We start from the raw sequence: 16750 nt of genomic DNA, 5'->3' as shown, positions 1-16750 counted from the left end.
TTTGAAGTGTTTTGTTTGTTGATAATTGAAGCTCATGCAATAGCAGTTTAGGAATAAATATTAAGCACAAACTTTTCTTTACTTTGAAATACACACTTACACACTTTTCTTGGAATTAGAAAACTTTATTCAAATATCTTTGTCTCTCCCATTTCCTAACCTGGAACTTTTCCAAGATTTAAATTTTTACTTGTAAAATGTGGATAGTAACAATATTTATAACTCATAATGCTGTTATAGGATTAAATGAGATAATGCATATAAGTTTATAGTAGGATGTCTGGCAGATGGTAAGAGCATTACTTATAGCTAATAATTATTAGATACTGTTACTTTTGTTGTTATTATTATTAGTGGTTATGGGGTCTAAAAGCCATTATCCTAAACTCTTTTTTTTTAATTCAAGACAAAGTCTTGCTCTGTCACCCAGGCTGGAGTGCAGTGGCGTGATCTTGGCTCACTGCAACCTTCACCTCCTGAGTTCAAGCGATTCTCCTGCCTCAGCCTCCAAAGTAGCTGGGATTACAGGCCCGCACCACCACACCTGGCTAATTTTTGTATTTTTAGTAGAGACGGGGTTTCACCATGTTGGCCAGGCTGGTCTCGAACTCCTGACCTCGTGATCCGTCTGCCTCGGCCTCCCAAAGTGCTGGGATTATAGGCATGAGCCATAGCACCCAGCCAATTCTGAAGAAATATGCTTTAAAACTTAAATACATGTCATTTGAGAAACTGTCTCCTAAATGGCAAATCTCTGGATAAAAACCCATAAAAAATATTCCACTTGATAATGAGTTTTGGTTTAGTAAACTGATTTCTACTGAATAAAGGTATAATGTATAGTGTTTGCCACCAAAATGATGGGTCATTTTTAGGTTTATTTCCATTTCTTAAATGGAAGGTATGGCTTCATACAAATATAAACAAATATAAAATCAGGTCTGGTCTTTGGGAGCCAGATGCATGTACTTGGTACTTTTTTCTTATTCGTCTAAGAATTCCTTGAAGAATTTCAGGTAGGTATCTTATTAAACTCTTTCAAGGACATTCATAATGTTACCAGGTAGCAAAGCATATGTGAGGTTTACATTAAAAACTATAATTGAAACACAGATATTTCTTGAGAACTGAACTTAGTAACACATGAAGAACTAAAATGAATGACTACATTTAGGATATTCAGAGAAAACCTAATAACTATATGGAAGCAGCTTTAAATTGTTCTGTGGATGCTTACTGAAGATATATTTCACTTTTGAAGGCCAGTGCGAAGAGAGGAATTTCCTTTCTTCAGTGAGCTATAGCCCATACTGCTCTTAAGTGTTTCTAGGTGTCATTTCATTACTATTTAACAGTTTTAAAATTGCTATGTAAAGCCCTGTATAAGAAGAGAAAGAAGACCAGTAGTAGTCAGAATTCAGGGGCAATTCCAAACTTACTTTTTTAGATCAACACTAAGCTTGCAAATATCTGAAAAAATTCCAGGTAAGAATATAATGTATAGGATAAGTGCCAAGAATTTATATAAGGCCTATATATTATTTTAAGAATTATAGTTAGAAATACGTATTCTTAAAAATCTCTCCGATGAAGAAGTTACATGAATGTATCTGTTGTAATTCAAAAGAAATTTCAATTAGAAATTTTAAAAGGGCTTGGCGCAGTCGCTCACATCTGTAATCCCACAGTTTTGGGAGGCCTAGGTAAGAGAATCACTTGAGGCCAGGAGTTTGAGACTAGCCTGGACAACATAATGACACCATGTCTCTACAAAAAAATTAAAAAATTAGCTATCTGTGGGGACATACACCTGTAGTCCTAGCTACTCAGCAGGCTGAGGTGGGAGGATCACTTGAGTTGGGAGGCAGAGATTGCAGTGAGCTGAGATCGCACCACTATACTCCAGCCTGGGCAAGAGACACTGACTCAAAGACATATATATATATAAAGTTAAAAGTATGGTTTCCTCTGGGTGTATCCTATTAAAAAATCTTTAAATTCATAATAAAATGTTAACAGAAAGTACAGGCAGAGATCATTCTTAAAATCAGCCTTCAAGTATGTAAGATGTATCTTATAGAGGTTGACAAACACTAGAATAAAGAAGTAGAAAAAAGAAAAAGAAGACATAGGCTTAAGCTGCAGGATAAGAACTCAAAAAGATAAGCAAAAATCCCATAAAATGGCTACCAACCATGAGATAAGTTAAAAAGGGAATTTCAGAATGTTTTTCTTAGGTATTATTTTATTTATTTATTTATTTTTGTTGTTGAGACGGAGTTTTGCTCTTGTTGCCCAGGCTGGAGTGCAATGGCATGATTCCGGCTTACGGCAACCTCCGCCTCCCAGGTTCAAGCAATTCTCCTGACTCAGCCTCCAGAGTAGCTGGGATTACAGGCGCGTGCCACCACGCCTGGCTAATTTTTGTATTTTCAGTAGAGATGAGGTTTCACCATTGTTGGCCAGGTTGGTCTACAACTCCTGACCTCAGGTGATCCACCCACCTCGGCCTCCCAAAGTGCTGGGATTACAGGTGTGAGCCACTGCGCCCAGCCAACTTTATTTTTAACTTTTTATTATGAAAAATTTCACAAGTACACAAAAGATGAGAACTTTATTCGCCTACTTTAAAATTTATCAACATTCTGCTATTCCAATTTCATTCATTTACCCTCATTCCTCACTTTTTATTTTTCTTCTGGAGTATTTTAAAGCAATTCTCAGGCAGTTTTTTGTTTTGTTTTGTTTTGGTGGAGGGGGGAATAAATTAGTATTTCTAAATGGTAATATCTTTAAAAAAAATGGTAAAGCCATGAAATCACTCTGTCATCATGTCTATAAATTCTTTTATTTCCCTCCAATAAACAGGTAGAACTAATTCTTCTCTCTTGAATGGGGGTTGGACTTAATGACTACCTTCTAATGAGAGGAATATGGTGGAAGTGATGGCATGTGCCTTCTAAGACTAAGTCAGAGAAGGCAACGAGGCTTCCTCCTTGCTAGCTCTCTTGGATCACTCACTCTGGGGAAGCCAGTTGCCATGTTGTAAGGACACTCAAGGCCCCTTAAGAAGAGGCCCACTCACAAGGAACCAAGGCTTTCTACCAGAAACTATATTAGTGAGCCATCTTAGAAGCAGATCCTTCTGCCCCAGTAAAGTCTTCAAATCACTGATGGTCTTTGCCTAGAACTATTAATTCATCAGAAGTTGTATAAGGATTTTCCAGTTCTATCATTCTGTGATTCTTCTATTTATGAACTGTGATTCCACTACCAAGTATTTTCCAACATTATCTCTTTGGTACAAAGAAATTACATTTCATACAACAAAGGCAAGATAAATCCTTGATTTTTTAATTTATTGATTTGGCAAATAAATTTACTCTAGTAACCTCTACAGCATTTCATGAGGTTTTTTTTTCCCCTAAACAAGCAAAGTAAATTGGAAAGTCTTTATACTGATGTGCTCTAACCTGCTACGATAATTACTTTCTCCATGCTGTCTAATCTTTGCTCAGTAAAAGCCCCAACAGCTAGGCTCCTGTGTTCTTTTGATAAAACTCCAGTCATCCTAAATAGCTTCCTGGCTTTCAGGCAAGCTGTCCTGAGATCACCGTGTACATTTCCTCTGCCAGATCTGGGATCACCATTTATCCATGGAACTCTGGTTCCTTTGAGAGGGAAATGGTACTTAGAGATCACAATCTGAATGCTAGGGGTGTTGGTTACTACTTGTTATTGCTTTTAGGCATTTCCAAAAGAGAGTGCTAGAAAATAGTTTTACAAAGCTAAAAAAATAAATTATGGGTCAGGTGCAGTGGCTCATGCCTGTAATCCCAGCTGCTCGGGAGGCTGAGACAGGAGAAGCACTTGAACCTATGAGGTGGAGGTTGCGGTGAGCCGAGATCATGCCATTGCACTCCAGCCTGGGCAACAAGGGCGAAACTCTGTCTCAAAAAATAAATAAATAAAATAAATAAATATTTCAAACTATATCTCCAAATTAAGTTACAAATTACAGGATTCTGCTAGGTGTGGTGGCTCACGCCTGTAATCGTAGCACTTTGGGAGGCCAAGGCAGGCAGATCACCTGAGGTCGGGAGTTCGAGACCAGCCTGACCAACATGGAGAAACCCCAGCTCTACTAAAAATACAAAATTAACCAGGCGTGGTGGTACATGCCTGTAATCCCAGCTACTTGGGAGGCTGAGGCAGGAGAATCATCTGAACTCAGGAGGTGGAGGTTGCGGTGAGCCAAGATCATACCACTGCACTGCAGCCTGGGCAACAAGAATGAAACTCTGTCTCAAAAAAAAAAAAAAAAAAAAAAGAAAATTACAGGATTTTTACTTAAAATCTTTGATTTTGTTTGTATCACTTTCCTCTCCTGTTTAAAATCTTGGTTTCCATGATAGTAACATTAATGACAGAATAACAACTCCATATAACTAACATTAACACTACTGAATGCAGTATAAAATTTGTCCCTGGGTTTTTGTTTTTATCCTTAGCAATATATCCCATGAAGAATATACAGTCAAAATCCCATGTTTTAAAGTTATTTAAATTAAGTTAGGTTTTTTCCTCCAGTTTATTTTCAGTTGTTAGAGGCTGCTTTGTTATTGCATTTTTATTTTTGTTTTTAAATTGTTTAAAATGTGTACATGGTTCCAAGGTCAAAGGTACAAACAAAATTCATTCAAGGGCATCTAACTTCCACCCCTTTTGCCTTTCCTGATCTCTCCTTCACCCTTAAAGTCACTAGTTTTATTAGTTTTTCATTTATTCTTCCATTATTTCTTTTTGAATCCCCATACCTTTTCCTACACAAAAAATACACATCATACAAATTCATTTGCTATACTGTGATTTTTTTTTTCCATTTAATGGTATATTCTGGAGATCACACCATAGCAAAATATATAAAGAGCTTTTTTGTTCCTTTTTACAAGTATGTTATATCCAGCTCCATCGGAAAAGTATTTCCATTGTTTCCCGTTTTTCTGTTAATAATTGTGTCACAATACACAGTCTTGTGTGTACATATCATATGCAGTTTATTTTATGGACAGATTCCTAGAAATGTGATTTCTTGGCCAAAGTGGAAAATGCATTCACAGGTTTTCTAAACATTACCAAATTCCCCTCAACATGGATTGTACCACTTTTTATTCCACCAGAAAAATATGGGAATGCCTGTATCCCCAAAGTGTAACCAAATGAGCATCTTATCCATCTCTGTTTTTCTGAATTTGACTTAGATCTGATTTCCCCAATGCAGGACTTTCTAATATCTCTGTGATATATGATCCCTTTCACTGTATGCAGTGAACAGAAGTCTTATGGAAATGTAATATTACACATATTCGATATATGCAGGATAGACAAACAGTTCTTCAAAAAAATCAGTTTTTAGTGTCAATTAATTCATCAAAACAAAGTACCAAAGAGCATGCAGCTTGGTATCTTGCTTTTAACAATGACTTCTTTGCTTTCTTTCCTTGATTAAATAATTGTCTTAAGTAATTAGTTAAGGGCTCTACAGAACTCCAACCCAAGTTCCAGTCTCATATTATCACTAGTAGTTTGATTTCTTAATATTTTTCTGCCACTTCTAATTAGTTAATTCTCTCAGTCACCCAGGCCAGACCCTCCAATTATCTCTCATTCTCTTCTCTATATGTCTGTTACCTAAGCAATCATCAAGATGTATTCCAGATTTTTCATTAAAAGAGTTCTCATACATTGCTCATTTTTAAACCCTATTTCTACCCTAGTCCCCATACTCATTATCTAATGCCAGGGCTACTGGACTATTATCTTAACCAGTCTCCCAGTCTCTACTCTGCTGTGCCCACCATAAATTACCCACTGTCAGTTTCACATCTTGATCAAATGCCACTAAGGCCAACACGCTACCCACGAAGATGCTTTTCAACCTGTGCTCCAAGGAGATACTTCACTGTTATACCAACAAAACAGGTCTATTTAAATTTTTTTTCACATATTACATTTCCATAAGATTTCGTGTGTGTGTGTGTGTGTGTGTGTGTGTGTTTTTGGGGGACAGAATCTCACTCTGTTGCCCAGGCTGGAGTGCAATGGCGTGATCTTGGCTCACTTGCAACCTCCGACTCTTGGATTCAAGTGATCATCCTGCCCCAGCCTCCCAAGTAGCTGAGACTACAGGCACACACCACTATGCCTGGCTAATTTTTCTATTTTTAGTAGAGACACGGTTTCACCATGTTGCCGCTGGTCTTGAACTCCTGGCCTCAAGTGATCCGCCCACCTTGGCCTCCCAAAGTGCTGGGATTACAGGCGTAGCCACCATATCTGGCCTCCATAAGATTTCAATTGGGAAAAAAGTGTTCTGCTGCTGAAAACAAAGCACGAGTACAAAAGCCACAGGTCTACAGAATATAATCTGGCTTTGTTGTGCCAACTCAATTTTCTCTTGCTTCTCTTTATTAATGGGTTCATATATTTAGTAATACTTTAAAACCTAGTATTTGCCAGTTTTAAAGTAATAAAGTAATACTTTAAAACCAGTATATTGCCATTGTCAACCAATAAAAAAAGACATGTCTGCACCTTCAGAAAATCTACAGCCTACTATAAGACAGATTAGCAATTACAATGAAATGTGCTATATACTCCCGAGAGAGAGAGAAAAAAAAAACAACTCTGTACGTAACCAGGGAAGTGAGAACGTTCTCCGATCCTGAGTTTCATAAAAAGTGTAAATAATAATAAGCCTCTTTATTATTCTATAGGGCTATAGGCAAAGCAGCCTCTGGGGAAAAAAAAGTTTTAATTAAAGGAAGAATGTGGAAGAAATGTGAAAAAGACGCAGGATAAAGAGCAGTCTGTTAATGGTGGATAGAATTCTATAGGATACAGTGATATGGTCTGGGAGGAAAATGAATGGTATGAAGTTAGGATGGAGAGAGAAAGCACAGTCAAGATAAGGGACCTTAGAGTTTTTATCTTGAGTAATGACCAAGATCTCTCTCTCTTTCTTTCTTTTCTTACACAGACATGTAAGGTATTAATTTAACTGGTTACAAGCAAATTAGTTGCGGAAGGAGGGTAATCCATTTGGGATTCATCCGTGGCAGAGACAGATGACTCTTCTGATAGAATTCCAGGTGGATGAGAAGACTTCTGTTTCCCTGTAAGTAGACACCTGTGACCTCTATTAATCTCTTGGGTTCTAGGGGAAAATTCCATGCCCACAGCTTTAGTCATATAGGTGCTAGATGCTGAGACCCTGTGTGTCAATGGGCTCCCCACGGGTGAGCAACAGGATATCTTTTTTTTTGAGATGACGTCTCGCTCTGTTGCCTAGGCTGGAGTGCAGTGGTGCCGATCTCAGCTCACTGCAACCTCTGCCTCCTGGGTTCAAGTGATTCTCCTGCCTCAGCTTCCCAAGTAGCTGGGACTACAGGCGCATGCCACCACGCCTGGCTAATTTTTTGTAGTTTTAGTAGAGACGGGGTTTCACCATGTTAGCCAGGATGGTCTTGATCTCCTGACTTCGTGATCTGCCCGCCTTGGCTTCCCAAAGTGCTGGGATTACAGGCGTGAGCCACTGCACCCGGCCTAGGATATCTTTTTGGTATCCCATTCAGAGCTCTGCAAGTTGCTATGTACACAGTATATATTTAATGTTTCTGAATATAAAAGTGAATATTCTTCATGACACTGATTTAAAGTCAGTAAAGTTTCCCAAATTAACTTGAAGGATCAATAAAAAGAAAATTTTAATAGGGTCTCCCTCTGTCATCCAGCCTGGAGTGCAATGGCACAATGACAGCTCACTGCAGCCTTGAACTACTGACCTCAAGCAATCCTCTCACCTCAGCCTCCTGAGTAGCTGGGACTACAGGTTCATGCCACCATGCCCAGCTAAACTTTTAAATTTTTGTAGAGATGAGGTTGCCCAGGCTGATCTCGAAACTCCTGGCCTGAAGTGATCCTCCTGCCTCACACTCCCAAAGTACTTTGATTACAGGTGTGAGCCACTACACCCAGCCCATAGACAAATTCATCTGAAGTCAGACTGCTTGAATTTAGCTTCCAAATCTGCCCTTTATTATCTGTATGTGGTCCTGGGCAAATTAATGTGCCTTAGTTTCCTTATCTATAAAAATAGTGATAACAACAATAACACCCAACTCACAAAATTGTGAGGATCGAATAAATTAAAACACATGAAATACTTAAAACAATGCCTAGTAGACAGTAAGCACCTTCCTGAGGCATTATTTTCATAAGGCATGAGATCTTTTAAAGTCTTGCACTGCTATACAGTGCAATGAATATGTTAATTTACTTCTTCAAATTTCAACAATCACTTCATGGCTGGCCTATGAAGTTGTTTCTTACCTGGATCAAAATTATCACCAAATATTCTCTTGGCAGGAATCTTCAGGGCCATAGCAGGAAACTGTTTTTTTAACTAAAATTTTTAAAAATAACATTATATGAACTAATTTTAAAAGTCTTCTAGTTATGCATACATCAAAGCCAAATACAATCTGATTTTAAAGAAAATCCATCATAAGACATACTTTTGAATTTATGATCATCTGAAGTACAATATAAATTATACCAATAAAATGTCACAAACTAGTCATCTTTTTTGGTCCCAATAAAATAGCTGGTATCTGTGTGACCTAGAATAAAATACTCAACATCTGCATCTCATTTTCCTGCCTGTAAAGTGAGGATAATTTTAACAATTACCTTACAGATTTGTTGTTTTAAAGGAGATTATGTATGGCAAGTGCTTAGGCTAGAACCTGGTGTTACAGTTCCGAATACGTATTACTCACTTATTATCTTAGGAGAAGATATGATCTTGGTGTTTTCTCTACACGGATTGACAATAGATTTCTAAGAAAGTAGATGAATTTTGCTTTCAATATCCTTTCTGCTCTAACCTTCCCCTTATTAATATTCTAATAAGTGAGACCTCATCTCTACAAAAATAAAATTAAAAAAAAATACCTAGTCATGGTGGCACATGTCTGTGGTCCCAGCTACTTCTAAGGCTGAGGTGGGAGGATTGCTTGAGCCTGGAAGGTTGAGGCTGCAGTGAGCCATGATTATGCTATTGCACTTCAGCCTGGGCAACAGAGTGAGACCACGTCTCAAATATATATATATTTTTTCTAATACATTTGTTTATCAGATATGCTTGTCTTCAGAGAAGGAAAACTTGGCCCTGAGGAAATTAAATTTGGGGCAGTTAAGTCACAAAAATGGGTTATATTTTCATTATAAGTTTGATGTCAAAAATACACACACATATGTAAAAACTGTATCTCAGCTGGGCATGATGGCTCACTGAGGCCTGTAATCCCAGCACTTTGGGAGGTTGATGTGGGAGGATTGCTTGAGCTCAGGAGTTTGAGACCAGCCTGGGCAACATAGCAAGGCCTTATCTCTACCAAAAGAAAAAAAAAAAAAATCAGCTGGGTGTAGTCCAGCTATACAGTATGCAGGAGGCTGAGGTGGGAGGATCACTTGAACCAGGGAGGTCAAGGTTGCAGTGCGCCATGATCACGCCATTGCACTCCAGCCTGGGTGACAGAGCAACAACCCGTCTCACCAAAAACAAACAAACAAAAAAAACCACCCCAAAACGATACCTCTAACTACCAACTGATAGGAAATACAAAGAACAGAGGAATGTACTAATCACTTTACTGCATGGGGCATGCTGTCAGTAAAATGCAGACTGAAAAATACGTAAACAAATGACCTTGTTTTTTTTATACACACACAAAAAAAAAATGTGTAAAGGAAAGAACAGAAACGCAGAGGGGGAACCTCGTGATTAAATGACACTTAACAGACTTATCAACCAGTCACATAAACCCTAACTGGATATCTGATACTAAGGCATTACTGTTCATTTATTTTTAGATGTGGTAATGATACTGTGTATACGTTTTGTTTTTAAGAATCTTTATCTTTTAGAGATGTATACTAAAATATTTACAGATGAAAAGATATGATGTCTGAAATTTGTGTTGAAATTATGACGAGCTGGCTAGGGATAGAGATAAACCAGGAATGGTCATGTATCAGTAATTATTGAAGCTGGATGGTAACATATTATTATTTTCTGAATTGGTACTAGTATGTCTACTTCTGTATGTGTTTGACAATTTCCTTCCTTCCTTCCTTCCTTCCTTCCTTCCTTCCTTCCTTCCTTCCTTCCTTCCTCCCTCCCTCCCTCCCTCCACTTCCTTTCCCTTCTCTTTCCCCTTCCCTTCCCTCCCCCTCCCCCTCTCCCTCTTTCTTTTTTCCCTTAAGATAGTCTATAGCTCTATCAACCAGGCTGGAATGCAGTGCTGACCTCCTGGGCTCAAGTGATCCTCCCCTCAGCCTCCTGAGTAGCTGGGACCACAGGGCACACATCACCACACCTAGCAAGTTGTTTTATTTTTTGTAGAGACAGTCTCATTAAGTCATTGCCCGGGCTGGTCTTGAACTCCTGAGCTCAAGCAATCCTCCTGCCTCAGCCTTGCAAAGTGCTGGGATTATAGGTGTGAGCCACTGTTCCTCGCTTGTGTTTGACAATTTCTATAATAAAAAGTTTAAAATATAAACTAGTCATAAAGGACACATTGAAGTTGACAAAATGCCTAGAGATTTTTTCTTTTCTTTTATTCTAAAAGGAGTACAGGAAAATAATTTGTGTTTTTGAACTTAGGGAAATCCAGACCAGGTTCAACCTGATTTCTGTAGTTTCAAATAATTCAACCAATAACTATTTTCCTATTTTTTTCTTTGCCCCTCACTACAGGAGGCAGAATTACAAGGAGTTACATAAAAAGAGACATAGAAAGTGATGAAATAAGAACAATGAAAAAAGGGTGAAAAGAAATACAAAAGAAATTAGGGAGACAAATGATAAAACCTGAACTACAAGTTAAGGAAACTCTTCTGCAAAAAGTCGAAAGATGGGATGTTTCACAGAAGAGAGAATGAAAGTGATCATGGATGGAGGTACCCCAAACAAGCTTTCCTATTTTATTTTTATGCTTACAGATACTCAAATATTGACAATTTAATTAATCACCTGCTATTAAAATCATGATGACACACTACCAGTGTGGATCTCCACAATGCTGAGTTTTTAGATGACATTCCCTACACCCCTTCCTCTTATGAAGAGTTTCACAAAAGACAACATCTTTAGAAGGTAAATCTAGCCTACGAAATATTTTAAGCAAAAGACAGAAAGAAGCCTCAAATGTATGTGGTGTATGTGGAGTGTGTGTGTGTGTGTGTGTGAGAGAGAGAGAGAGAGAGAGAGAGAGAAAGAGAGAGACACAGACACTACAGTCATGTTATTTTTACCCGAGCATAACCCAGGCATCCTGATGGGTACAGGTGGATTTACACACTCCTCAAAGACATGCTGAACATGTAGATAATGCGTATTCAAGAGTTTCAAAATGAGCTAACATTTCAACCCTCACTCAGCCTCTAATATATGCCATTTTTTAAAAAATCACTAAAAACTTACGGAAGATATTTCCATGCACAAACTCTTATTGACTACTGTTTCAACAGTATAACTTTAATTACAGGAAAAAAAAACCTATCTCAATATCCTTTGATGAAGCAAATATCTAAAACTACACAGGTTGAATATCACAAATCTGAAAATCTGAAATGCTGCAAAACCAGTAACTTTTTGAGTGCTCAAAGGAAATGCTCACTGGGGCATTTCAGATTTCAGATTTTCAGATTTGGGATGGTTAACTGGTAAGTACAACTCAAATATTCCAAAATTTGAAAAAAAATTTGAAATCCAAATCACTCTGGTTCCAAGTATTTCAAATAAGGGATACTCAACCTGTATTTAGTAAGTGCAGTTGCATATGCATTAAAGAAAAACTGAAGAACAGAAGAAAACGTAAAATGTTAAGTTATTTCTGAGCAGCAACATTACAGGTGTTTTGTTCTAGCTTTTGTTTTGAGACAGGGTATCAAGAATGCAGTGGCATGGTCATGGTTCACTGCAGCCTCAACCGCCCAGGCTCAAGTGGTCCTCCTACCACAGCCTCTGAAGTAGCCAGAACTATGGGTATGTGCCACCACACTAACTTCTTATTTTTATTTTTTTTGTAGAGATGGAGTCTCCCTATTAATTTTACATAGGAAAAAATAAATATTTTTAAATTGCAGTATTATCTTCAGAAATTCAATTTCAAGTAGCAAGTGATCTGAGTATTAGGAACAAATATACACATAGTGAAATGCTAAATAAAGATGAATCAGAAGTGTAATTTTCATGACTTAAAACACAGGATGTGGTACAGCTAGACATTGTTTGATTCATTCTGACCCATTTAGGAATTTGTTTCTTAATTGATATATGTGTAACTTTCCTCATATTCAAAAATATCTTACAAATAATAACCCACAGGCATATATTTATTCCTATGTTTAAAATCAAGAGACAGGGTTAAGAAATTTAAAAATTCCCTTCTTTTTTTTTTTTTTGAGATAGAGTCTCGCTCTGTGGCCCAGGCTGGAGGGCAGTGGCACAATCTTGGCTCACTGCAACCTCTGCCTTCTGGGTTCACGCCATTCTCCTGCCTTAGCCTCCCAAGTAGCTGAGACTACAGGTGCCCACCACCACGCCCAGCTAATTTTTTGTATTTTTAGTAGAGATGGGGTTTCACCATGTTAGCCAGGATGGTCTCGATCTCCTGACCTCATGATCCGCCCGCCTCAGCCTCTCAAAGTGCTGGGATTACAGGCGTGAGCCACGTGCCCAGCCCAAAATTCTGTTCTTTTTTTTTTTTTTTTTGGACAGGAAGTAGAATTTATTGGTGAGTATTAAGTGGGGGCAGCATATTGGAAGCCCTCATGAGTGCAGGGTCAGCCATTTGTCCAGAGGACCACGATTGGGGATGTACTTGACCCCACAGCCATCTGGGATGAGCCGCTTTTCAGCCACCATGTCTTCAAATTCATCAGCCTTGAACTTGGTGAAGCCCCACTTCTTTGAGATGTGGATCTTCTGGCGGCCAGGAAACCTGAACTTGGCCCTGTGCAGGGCCTCAATCACATGCTCCTTGTTCTGCAGCTTGGTGCGGATGGACATGATAACTTGGCCAATGTGAAACCTGGCCACAGTGCCCTGGGGCTTTCCAAAAGCACCTCGCATGCCTGTTTGGAGCCTGTCAGCCCCAGCACAGGACAACATCTTGTTGATGCGGATGACGTGGAAGGGGTGGAAGCCGCACCCGGATACGGAAGCCATCCTTGCCACAACTTTTTACCATGTACTTATTGGCACAAATTCGGGCAGCCTCCAGGGCTTCAGAGGACAGCTGCTCATATTCATCTGACACCATGTGGCCACAGAGCGGAAACTCATCCACTTTTGCCTTCTTCCGCCCCAGGTCAAAGATGCGAATCTTGGCATCAGGGACACCTCGGCAGAAGCGAGACTTTGGGTACGGCTTATTACAATACCGGTAACAACGGGCGGGGCGGCGGCCCATAGCGACACCAGGATCTTCAGTGGCGCACCGAAGGGAAAGAGCCAAAATTCTGTTCTTAAATATATAACAAGAGTTTTTCCAGAGGACGCCTAGTAATCTACCATTCATTAAACAATGACACTGGGAGATCCCTATTTATTAATACATGAGCGCAGAGGAATTTCAGTTTGGGACTTGAGGCCAAGGGCAGTGGCTCATAGCTGTAATCTTAGCACGTTAGGAGACCGAAGTGGGTGGATCACACGAGGCCAGGACTTTGAGACCAGCCTGGCCAACATGGCAAAACCCCATCTCTACTAAAACTACAAAAACACTAGCCAGGCGTGGTAACTCATGCTTGTAATCCCAGCTACTTGGGAGGCTGAGGCATGAGAATCGCTTGCACGTGGGAGGCAGAGTACATTGTAGTGAGCCAAGATCGTGCCACTGCACTCCGGCCTGGGTGACAGAGCAAGACCATCTCTCAAAAATAAACAAACAAACAAACAAACAAACAAACTGAAGATTTGAGGCACTTGCTTTTGTTCTTAACTGAAGCAAAACTTTAAATTCAGGACTGTCTTAATGACCTGGAGTTCCATAATAGCTATTAATAACTCAAGAGGTATGCTTTATTTTTTTTTTTTTTTTTTTTTTTTTTTTTTGAGACGGAGTCTCGCTCTGTCACCCAGGCTGGAGTGCAGTGGCCCGCTCTCTGCTCACTGCAAGCTCCGCCTCCCGGGTTCGCGCAATTCTCCTGCCTCAGCCTCCCGAGCAGCTGGGACTACAGGCGCCCGCCACCTTGCCCGGCTTATTTTTTTGTATTTTTAGTAGAGACGGGGTTTCACCATGTTAGCCAGGATGGTCTCGATCTCCTGACCTCGTGATCCGCCCGTCTCGGCCTCCCAAAGTGCTGGGATTACAGGCTTGAGCCACCGCGCCCGGCCCAAGAGGTATGCTTTAGTTTCTATGTATGATCTTCACAAACACTGCTACCTGTGGAAGATATGGACTGATGTATGACAGCGACCGTGGTAGTCTTGCTGCCTTTATTTTTTTAGATGGGGTCTTGCTATATTGCCCAGACGGCCGTGCAGTGGGGCAATCATGCCTCACTGTACCCTCTGAACTCCTAGGCTCAAATGTTCCTTCTGCCTCAGCCTCCCAAAGTGCTGGAATTACAGATGTGAACCATCGTGCCTGGCTCTTTGCTGCCTACTTTAGCAAGTATGTACTGTATATACTGTAAACACTAGATTATGAATACTATTTAATATCTGAGTTATGAAAATATAAAAACAGGTTTTAGTAATTTAAATAGCTAATAGTCTCTTAGATCTCACCACTTAGGTAGCTGTCAGAACTCTAAAAGTCAACAGTCATTTCAGTTGCGTTAGCTACTTAAAATCTGGAACCTAAGACATATCTCTAAGAATGGAAACAAACTATGGAAGGGAGATAGGTTCGTGACAGACTTTCAAACATAAAGCTTACAGTAGGCAGTTTAACCAGAAATACCATGATGATTAACACTTATCAGAGAGGTAGGTAGAAAGAACTGACTTCTAATTTTTTATGACATTAAAAGGTATTTTATCTAGTTCTCATATTTTTAATGGTTTATTTGGAATTGTTCAGCAGTCCTCTCTCTACCCTTTCTTTGTAAGCATTCCAAAGTTAGGATGTTTTTGAAGAATCTCTTACCTTTGTCTGCTTGTCTGACATATTAATATGTCAGTATCAACTTAATCATTCAAATACATTTCTCTTATTTTGGGGTTTTCTCAGGTGCTTTCTTTTAATTAGAAATCTTGTAGACTATTACTTACAGTGTTGTAAAGTTTATCAAACTCTGCATATCTCCTGAAGACAAACCATTCACTCCTTCCCACTGAAACCAGAACTTTATAAACCTGTGGAAATAAAAAAAATAACAATGTAACAAAATTTAATTGCAAAAAACCCATTAGCTACTTAAATACATTAAACCTGTTTTCATATATATATATTTTTTGAAACAGTCTGGCTCTTTCAATAAGGCTATTTTCATATTCTGAAACTGATATTAACATTAACATTTTTATATGATTCTCCAAGATACATAAACATACCAATTAAAGCACTTATTGAATCTTGTCAAATGGTATTCTTGGCTGGGCTCAGTGGGTCATGCCTATAATCTCAGCACTTTGTGAGGCTGAGGTGGGAGGATCACTTGAGCATAGGAGCTGGAGACCAGCCTGGGCAACATAGGGAGACCCCGTCTTTACAAAAAACTTAAAAATTAGCCAGGCATGGTGTACACGCCTATAGTCCCAGCTACGCAGGAGGCTGAGGTAAGAGGACTGCTTGAGCCCAGGTAAGTCGAGGCTGTAGTGAGCTGAGATCACACCACTGCACTCCAGCCTGAGTGTCAAAAGCAAGATCATGACTTGAGGGAAAAAAAAAAGGTGATTTCTTGTGATGGGAAGAATATAAGGTCAGGAAAAAAACAGGTGATATTTTATTTTTCAAATGTTACAAAATATTTCTTTAATTTTCAGGGAATAACATAGTCAACACCCATGTGCTCATTATTTGGATCTACTGAATTTCTAACATTTTGCCATTCTTGCTTCAGATTTTTTGCCAAAGAATAAAATACTATAGATTCAACTGTTGCCACTTTCCTCTCTTCTTCCCTAGCAGTAATTACTACCTTGAACTTACAAAGTATTTTCAAAAGTGATACTTGCTTCATAAAAAACCTTCAATTATTAGTTCTCTTCATCTTTCACATAGTAGTTTTAGGTCACCTTTCACATAGTAGTTTTCAAACTATTAATAAAAATTTATTCTCAGATTTCCTAGTATTATCTTCCATATTCAGTATTTTCAAGTATACATAACCTCATATAATCATAATCCAACAACCCTATGAAGTAAGCAGAACAAATATTATAACCCCCCACTATACATGAGACACCCTACATGAGCTGCAGGATGGTAATCTGCCTATTTTGGTCTTAACCGAAAAGGAATCTGGTTGTCTTAGAGGAAGCTATTACGTGTAAGATGTTAGAATTAATTTGATTCCCCCCCCCATGGACAGTATGCAGAAGTAGAGGGCAAAAAACTTAGCCAAAGTTCCAGTGACATTGAGTAAGACTAGACAAGAGATTTATCTCACATGGCACTCAGGATCAGACAAGCCTAGAAGCAGAACTGCTGTAAGAGAATAAAAACAGTAA

The 16750-nt window shown here is 39.0% G+C and overlaps 1 protein-coding gene and 1 pseudogene across 7 annotated transcripts in view; both read right to left on the bottom strand.

Moving 5' to 3' along the window:
- The window catches only part of SGK3 (serum/glucocorticoid regulated kinase family member 3), a 142779-nt gene that overhangs the window by 47626 nt on the left and 78403 nt on the right, over window positions 1-16750 (bottom strand). For 6 of the 7 annotated variants that reach the window (XM_008000790.3, XM_008000787.3, XM_073018130.1 and 3 more), the window contains 2 exons: window positions 15350-15433; window positions 8392-8464 (listed from right to left, as the gene is read on the bottom strand). In XM_008000790.3, coding sequence (XP_007998981.1) covers window positions 8392-8464; window positions 15350-15433 — 157 coding nt within the window. The remainder of the gene's footprint in view (window positions 1-8391; window positions 8465-15349; window positions 15434-16750) is intronic. The other variant, XM_038000447.2, reaches the window with a different exon arrangement.
- On the bottom strand, window positions 12884-13556 carry LOC103236915 (large ribosomal subunit protein uL16-like; annotated as a pseudogene).

Source organism: Chlorocebus sabaeus, chromosome 8 (genome assembly GCF_047675955.1).
Source record: "Chlorocebus sabaeus isolate Y175 chromosome 8, mChlSab1.0.hap1, whole genome shotgun sequence".
Taxonomy (NCBI): domain Eukaryota; kingdom Metazoa; phylum Chordata; class Mammalia; order Primates; family Cercopithecidae; genus Chlorocebus; species Chlorocebus sabaeus.
The sequence above is the reverse complement of the archived record's forward strand: the minus strand, read 5'-3'. Positions and strand labels throughout refer to the sequence as shown.